Consider the following 9110-nt stretch of genomic DNA (forward strand, 5'->3'; position numbering starts at 1 on the left):
CAGGGGTGAAACATCCGGGTCGGGACACGGGTCGAGAAATCACCGACCTGGATGTTGCGGGTACCCAGTAATTAGGTACCCGAAAACCCAGATACCCGGATTTGCACACCCTTAGTGAAGGCGATGGCTCCCCAAAATTTAAAATAATTTAGAGCTTTAAAATTTTCAAAAAAATGAATTCCCCTCCAAATTTTTGTAATTAAACCGTCTCCTATAATATTTAAAATTTTCATTAAGACTCTTAAAATTTCAAAAAAAAATAGTTAAACCCTAATTTTTAGAAAAAAATGTAAACTAAACCCTTCAATCTTTATAAAAATTTTAATTTAAACCTTTGAGTTTTTTAAAGTTTTAAGTTCGTCCCCCAAACTCTTTCATCAAATTCGGCCATTGTAAGTGATTCTCTATTCATACACACATATACATACATACCCCCAAATGATATGAGAAAAAGAAGAACTGTAGGGTGAACTGTTTGAGGAGAAAAATTCAAAAGAAAAGAAACAAAAACGAAAGCATGGGTGGGCACATTTTAAGAGGCGAAAGCCCCACGAACTAATGCTGTTACTGTAAGTCTGGGAAGAGTTTTAGTACATTTGGTTAAGCTCAAAATACATCACATTATGATTATCGTCATAAAATATTACTAAATTAAACACTAAAAAGAAAGGAAGTCGTTTATATTATGTCTACCAAAAGCAAAGCAGAAACAGAGAAGAAACCCTATTTTAATTATTATTTAATAATTAAAATGAAAACTCCAGTCTCTCCACGCTGAATCTTTGGTTTGAAATCTCCCACCACCATTACCTGCATTACAAGCAACCTTCTAGCTCAATCTTCCCAAGAATAATATCCCCGTTTAAGTTCTCGGTACACTAACAGGCTTCTCGATCTTAGATTCGAACAATCACGGACATAATATATATAAACGAAAACCCTAAAATCATATGAATATGTCGAAATCTATACATGAACATGGTCACGAATATGAAAACTAACTAATAATCATGCATGTCAGTGGCAGATTCAGAAATTTAAGAATATAGTCAAAATTTTAATATTATTTTGTTAAAAATAATGGGTATACACAAATTTTTATTTATCTATTTTTCTTAACTTTTTACACTAAATTTCACATTTTTTCCTAAATAACGGAGATACACTTGAACCCTAGCGAGCTTAGTGCACAGCCCCCGATGCATGTATGATTATATATATGTTAGTAGGCTGTTTTGGTCAACAACAATGGAGAACTGTGTCTTGCTATCCCTCAAGGATCTTTTATTGTTATATATATATTTTTAATTTTATTAAGGTAATGGTATGACCACAACAATACCATACACTCCATTCTAACAACCAATTAGATTTTTACAAATTTTGGAAAAAAATCACCATTTACAGTCTACCTTTTTGTGGTAAAAATTTAAAAACTAGGGTTTCACAGTGACCTGGTCAGGAATGTTTTAGGGTTCCCCTAACGCTTTAAAGAGTGTTCAAGGTTTATTTAATATATATTTTTCAATATGAAAAAATATTATTTTGTATAGCAACTTAAAGAGTGCCTGGTTAACAAAGTTGTTAAGTTAATTAAATTATTATTTCTTGATTAAGAGTAACAACTTAATTTGTTATCTTTAATTTTAACATATATACACGTAATTATTTATAACATATACTATATATACTAAATAGAAATATAGTACTAGCAGTCTAGCATATAGGTAATTATTAAAAGAAATGTATTTATTAATCAATAAAGAAATGTAAATTAGAATGCAAGTCTTATGCTATTTAAAGCTCCTTTAGTAATTTGTTATGGAAATAAATATATATAATAATTAAAGAGGGTGGTTTATTCAATTTATCTAAAGAAAATAATTCATATATATTTTAAAAAAATTGTTTAAAAGAAATACTAATTAATAAATGATATCTTTGAAAATATTTTTGAAAACTTAAGATTGCATGCAATTTTGTTTAAAGGGAAAGATTATTTGAGATTTTTACTTGTTGAATTTAAACCCTAATTTTAACATTTTATTCAGCACCAATAAACCCTAGTTTTTGTGATTGTGACACTGAGTCAACTCAATAGCCATGGTTTTCAACAACGAAAAAAATGGGATAATAATGATGATAACAGGGAAGGGAGAAGTGTACCTTTGGGTGGGTGGGTGTGATGATTTTAGGGTTAAAAGAAACCCTAACCCTAGGAGGGATGAATAGAACGGCGGTCATCTCCGGCAGCCGCTCTAGGGGGTTGAAAGTGACTGAGTTGACCGATCCCCGACGAGACATTCATAGCGAGTAGGTTTGAATCATAGTTACTGCCAGCATCGAAGTTCATTATCATTTGTTGTTGTTGTTGCTGCTGATCCCTAGGGAAGAACTGATGGTGGTGGCAATGATGTTCCCGCCCTCCTCCGCCGCTCCCGATCAGATTCATCCCCAAATTCTGATGTGTAGTGGCCGTGGCGGCAGCAGCTGCCGCAATGAGCCCGGCGTGTCCGGTGATACCGCCAAGGCTCTGGTACTTGGACAGCTCGGACTTGGCGCAGCTGAGATCCATCTGGAGCTGGCGGAGCTGGTGCTGGAGGAGCGATATGACTCCGACACAGCCGTAGACGGGGTCACGCAGCCGCATATCCGCCTCGTACGCCAGCGAATTCACCGCGTCCTCCCGCTGCGACGGGTGCAACTCATTGAGGAGCTTCGTGATGTTGCTGGCGCCGAACACCTTGTGCACGTTGACGAACTTCTGCGGCTGATCCGGCGGGAAATAAGGCGCGAAAACACACTCCGGCTGACATTTCCGCCGCAAAAACTTACAAGCTGCGCAAGGAGAATTCGAAGACGACGACGCCATGTTCCACCTCCTTCTCTGCATTAAAAAAAAACCACCACAAAATCTCACTTTCCACATCAAAAAACAAAAAAAAAAAGAAAACACCGGAGAATTTTCCAGTACCATATAACAAGAAATAGAAACAAAATTTTCTTATTTATTAAAAAAAAAATGAAATCTGAAAATGATACGTTCTTGGCCAAAAAAAACCCAGAATTCATCAGACTGTAAAATTATAGGGTTATGGGAAGAGAGGAAGAAGAAAGGCAAATTTAGGGTGGCTGATAATTTACCAGTAGGTTAGTGGGCTTGATTGGATCTCGCAAAGAAGACCTTTTACTACACAAATTTCAATAAAAAAGCTTTTGGGGAACAGATCTTGCTTGAATTTCATAGAAAAAAAACACTATATTACCACCAGCTGCTTCATTTTGCTGTAAAGGCGTAAACTTTATTATACCAAAAAAAAAAAAAATCAACTTCTAATATAATCGAGATCTAATATAATCTACGAGCATATAATATAATAAAATATAGGTGAAGGGGAGTTTGACTCTGACTATAGGAGATCATGGGATTGAGAGTTAACATATCATTCTTATTCTTTTTGTCTTGGGAGTTTAATAGAACAAGAAAAGGTAGAGAAGAGAAAAATAGTGAGAGTAAGTGATATTTACCAGTAGCGTAGTACTGGACGAGAGCGTGGCCTCGGTTTCTTCAGTCAAACCTTTTAAATTTTACTTTTATTTGCTCTCTTTTTTGTGATTTACTTTGCTGCAACTCCTTTTTACTGCAGTTGAAAATGAGCAGGCACTCTCTCTTAATGGTCGCCGGGGGGAAAAAACACAAGCGGGTGGTGCAATGAAAGTGCATGAAAATGATGATTTATGTGTGTTGTGAAAACCATAAGAAGAACTCTAGCTATATAGGTATGAAAGAAAGAGAGAGAAAGTGATAGAAAGAGAAAGAGAAAGGAAAGGGGAAGTTGTCTCCCCCAGGAGCAGAGGCAAAGGGGACGGGGAGAAAGCAATGAGTGATTTGAGGGTGGTGAAGGGGGACTCTTTGTGTTTGTTTTGTTTTTATCTTTCTTCATTATCCATGGTCGAGGGTCACTGATTTAGAGTTTTAAATTGAGTTATTCGAGTTAACGGGTCTTATTTTATAACTCAAATTTTATTTGGAGTTTTTTTGTGTCGAGTTGCATGGTTTGAGTTTATGTTTAAATTCAATTGTAAATATTTATAATATTATGATACTATTTGATTTCAAAATAAACGGATTTTTATAACCATATACAGAGTTGAAAGGCTCAACTTTCAACTCTAACTTAAAAATTAATCTTCTAGTTACTAAATAATTTGAGTTATTCGAGTTCTATTTTATAACTTGACTCGAATTTAAAATATTTTCTAATCAAGTTTAGTTTATGAAATTATAAGTCAAGTAAAGAAGATCGTTTTTTCGAGTTGAGTTTTTCTTAACACTTAGTGACTACAACATTAAGTTTAAGTCCAATTAAATTATTTTGAGTAAACAGAGATGACAAATCATATTTTATAAATTATTTTATTTGAATTTTTTTTTCAACATAATTAAATTGTTCAAGTTTCAGTTTAAATTTATTTATAAATATATTGATTTTAATTTAAATGTCCTTTTATATTTGTGTATGATACATATATATATTTCTTTATATTTTTTCATATACAATATTCATATATCATGCATAACAACGAAACTTATTTTATAACCTAAGTTTACATTTCGAATCAAGTTAAATCAAATATTTTAATGTTAAATTGATTCAAAAATTTATTTTTTCGAATCGAGTCGAATATAATTTTTTAAGGCTCTAACAATGAGCTGTTTGCTTTTATGCTTATTATTACTGAGAGTTATCAGAGATTTTTGGGGCATGTTGGTGTTGGTGTTGGTGTGACATGACCCTTCCTCCTTTTTCTCTGCAATTTTTGTACCATCTCTTTCCATTTCTCTCTCTTTCTTTTAAAGGGTTTTTATTATTGCTTCAGGTTGTGCATGTGTCCCCATTCTGTGTTTTTACCCACCCACCTACTTTCTGTAATTTATATATATATATGGTAAGATTAATATAAAAATAAGTGTTTAAATTATAACGTATTTTCATATAGGTATCTAATATTTGTTGTTAATTCATATGTTTAATTTTATAAATATTATCACTTTATATGTCTGGATCATAATTATCATTAAAAATTTCGTTAAATAACATATATGTTTTGATAATTTTGAAATTTTTTATTTTAAATAAAATTTAGAAATTATAATTAAAAAAAATCAAAATGTCCTCAAATTTAAAAGAAATCCAAAACTTTGAAAACTCTAATTCTAATTCCGTACCCACATCGGCTGCCAGCTTTTTTCTTGCCGTTGTTGTCGATTGACCTACGTCGACTGTGCCTCCACCCGATGAACAACCCCAGTGGCCGGCCATCACACTCGTCTAAATTTCTAAACTTAAATTCCTAAAATCTCAAATATTCAAATCCTAAAAGATCTCCTAAATCCCTTTGACCGACTGTATGGGCAGTGACAATCGACCAGCTGTTTGGGTAGTGGCAGTGGAGCCGGTCATTTGGGCAGTGACAGTCGGCCGGTAGTTTGGTCTTCTTCAACCGGTGTCGTTTGATCTTCTTCAACTGTAACAACGCAGTTATGCGAGGGGAGGGGAGAGGAGGGGACGCACGGGTGGGGAGAGATGAGGGACCAAGGGAAGTTATTTTTTAAAAAAGTGATTTTTTAAGTAATTTTAATTTTTAAAATAAAAATTTGAAAATTCTATAAAAGTGATACGTGTTACTTAACATAATTTTAATGATAATTATGATCAAAATATTTAAAATAATAATATTTGTAATATTAAATATTTAAATTTATCGAAAAAATTAGACACTTAAATAAGAAAAATATAACTTAGTTACTTATTTTTATACAAAGACTATATATTATTACCCCATATCCTTTCTATAACATGGCTTAAATCATAATCCACTTCGTGCAAATCAATGGAAACGGGGGCGCCGCCTGCATAGCTCTTCTTGGTGACCCGGCGATTGCGGGATGATTGTTGGGTACAGTGATCCGAACGACGGTAAATGGTAGCGTTGGATTTATAATATAATATTTTTCTACAAGTTTTCCGACGAATTATCCGGCGAGTTAAGATCTATGACGATGACTATTGATTATCACCATTCTTAAATAATTTACAGATCCTAATTCTGAATAAATTATCGTTTGAATTAATTATTTTTTAATAAAAATTATAATTAAATTATAATTATTAAAATTAGAATTAAGTTTTAATTAATGATTAATTTTAAATAAATCCTTATACTTTTTAATATTTATATAATAAGGACAAATTTGCTTGTGATACATTTCGGTACATCACTTTAGTGGTACGTTACAGTACGTGACAAACACTAGAGAATTTTCCTATTCATTATTAATAATTTAATAATATTATTTCTATAAAATTAATAAATAATATAAATTTTATTAATAATTTATTATATACTATTAAAATAAAAATATAATATATTATATTATATAATATAATTGAGTATATTATTATAATATTAAAAACATAATATTATATTATTAGAAATATTAATAAATATATTTTAAATATTTTAATAAATAATATTTTAATTAAATGATATTAAAATATTATATTAATATCAAATTTATAAAATAAAATTATTTTAAGTATTTATTCTTTGGAGTGAAAAGTTCGGAAAATAACTTATGGAAAATCAGACCGTAAGTCATTTTCTAGAAAATACAAAGAAAATTATGTTGATCAAGAAAATATCTTACATTGACCTATCAGTTTTCCTCCAACCAAACATTGGAATGATGAAAATTAACGTTTTTCGAAAAATGTTTTACGTGAAACAAACATACCCTAAATTAAAAAGATTAGACTTTAGTGATCAAAGTAGGAGTGAGAAGATAGTTGAGTGATAAAAGATGTAATTTACCTATAGAAAATGTGTTACATGCAAATCGCCCTTGATGTTTTTAAATGCGAGGTACTAAAATGAAACAAAAACTAAACGTTAGACATGCTATTGAAAAAGTTAAAAGTTTAGGTTAAAATGGACAAAACTGATAATTTAGAGACTAAACACATAATTTACCATATACTTTATTTGTAGGAGGGGGAAGTTCTATCGTACAACAGTCTTAATATACTGCTAAAGAAAGACGCTATCGAAAATGCTATTATTTTTTTAACATTTTCGATAAAAAATTACCTAAAACATTATTTTTTAACCTAAAACATTAATGTTTTTTAACATTTCTAATAGAAAAAATAATGTTTTAGGTAGTGCTTTACCAGACATGTTAACAAACTCGGTAAAGCACCCAATAATGACATTTCCGGTAGAAATATTAATGATTTAGGTAATTTTTTACTGGGAATGTTAAAAAAATAATAATATTTCTGTTAGCGCATTTCGTTAGCCGTATATTAGGCTGCCGCACGTAAGACTTCCCTGTAGGAGGGGCCTTAACCCCACCTTACCCTAAATTTTTCAATAAAATATATTTTATCTTCCTCGAATTGGTATTTTGACTCCATGTTAAACTTTGAGATCATCATCACTAATTCGATATTCCCTCTGTCCCACTGAATATCTCTTATGGTTTTTAAAATTGTACAATTCAAAATGTCTTATTAAAAAAATCAACAAACAATAACATTTATATTTATTTTTTTACTCTTATATGTCTCAATTTTTTACACCTATCAAAAATGAATTTGTTAAATCTATCAATCACCTTTAAGGATAATTTTGTCGTTTTTCTTAATGAAATATATACTTCCTAAAACTTTATACATAGTCGATATAAAATACAAATTATATTAGTAGACCAATTTTTACAATTTGGCGGATGTATATAGAACTTTGGGTGGACACTTGTTCACCTTGAAATCCGAGTTTCTTTAGGTTAATTGTTCATTTTTCTGAATACATCCATCTTAAAATCTTATTTGTGCCAGTTCTGTACGATAATCTTTTTATTATTAATATATATGTATTCATCTTATAAAATATTTCTGAATCTGTCACCAGTTACGGTGCATATGATATGATTCCACGAATGGAGCTCCTTAGTAGTAGCATTTTCCTTTTTCCCAACGAGGCAAGGAGCTTTGAATGGGAAACAGTGGTGTTTTCATATTAATAATTATGCCAGATTTGGTCGCATTTGGAAACATGTTGTTGGCTGCTTCTTGTTACAGGTAGTTTGGTCAAACATACAACAGTTGAAGTGAAATCCTCATTTTTTTTCCTGATTTCCATGACCACTCTACTTTTAGGTCTGCACAACCCCATCTTGTTTCTCTTTTGTTCCCATTTACTGGTTCCATCATTTCTCTTTCGGCACAAATCGAACAATCTCCGTAATAAAAATTATTATTATTCTTTTAAGTTTTGGATTCAAACATAAAAATATTAGGGATGCGAGCGTTTAATATTAAATAATTAAGAGTTATTTTTAAACAGATACTACCTTAGGGATGTGAACGTTTAATGTCAAATGGTTGAGAGTTATTTTTAAGTAGATATTACCTCATACTTATCTCAGATTAATAAAAAAATATTGTTTTCTTTCAACTATATGCTTTTAATATCTCATAATCATCCTAAACCTAAGATATAGGGAAACAATTTGAAAGTTTTCTAAAACTGATAGTTTAGGTACTAAACGCGTTAATTTTTTAAAAGTTGATACTAAAATGAAACAAAAACTAGATGCTAGACATGGTTTTGAAAAAAATCTGAAAATTTAAGTATTAAAAAATGAAAAAAAGTGGATATTTAAATCCTTCAGGTCATATGTAAGTCTTTCGAGCAAGACGATAAGTCCTTCGGGATATCCATAAGACCTTCGGACAAGATGTTTTCACATGTTTTTCGAAAAATGAGAAAGGTTTCTCATTTAAATCTTAAAATTGAAAATTTTGAAAAGTAAGAAAGGTTTCTTACCTAGTAAACTGTTTCCAAAATTGGTAAGTCCTTCGGGCCATCAATAAGTCTTTTGAGCATGATGCTTAAATCCTTTGGGTCATATGTAAGTCTTTTGAGCAAGATGATAAGTTCTTCAGGTCATCCATAAGAACTTCGGGCAGGATGTTTTCACATATTTTTTGAAAAATGAGAAAGGTTTCTCATTTAAATATGAAAATTGAAAATTTTGAAAA

General features: G+C 31.1%; 1 protein-coding gene across 1 annotated transcript; it reads right to left on the minus strand.

The window, feature by feature from the left end:
- Window positions 1–2182: 2182 nt before the first annotated feature.
- LOC120183982 (protein ASYMMETRIC LEAVES 2-like) lies at window positions 2183–2878 on the minus strand. Its single transcript, XM_039188562.1, has one exon. It carries the CDS (start codon window positions 2870–2872, stop codon window positions 2216–2218), a length of 657 nt encoding a protein of 218 aa, XP_039044493.1. The 5' UTR covers window positions 2873–2878; the 3' UTR covers window positions 2183–2215.
- Between the last annotated feature and the right edge of the window lie 6232 nt (window positions 2879–9110).

The sequence above is a fragment of the Hibiscus syriacus genome, unplaced genomic scaffold (assembly GCF_006381635.1).
Source record: "Hibiscus syriacus cultivar Baekdansim isolate YM2019G1 unplaced genomic scaffold, ASM638163v2 tig00112856_pilon, whole genome shotgun sequence".
Lineage (NCBI taxonomy): Eukaryota > Viridiplantae > Streptophyta > Magnoliopsida > Malvales > Malvaceae > Hibiscus > Hibiscus syriacus.

Coding starts and splice junctions, on each gene's coding strand:
- LOC120183982 (XM_039188562.1), bottom strand. CDS start 2,872: ATGGCGTCGTCGTCTTCGAATTCTCCTTGCGCAGCTTGTAAGTTTTTG.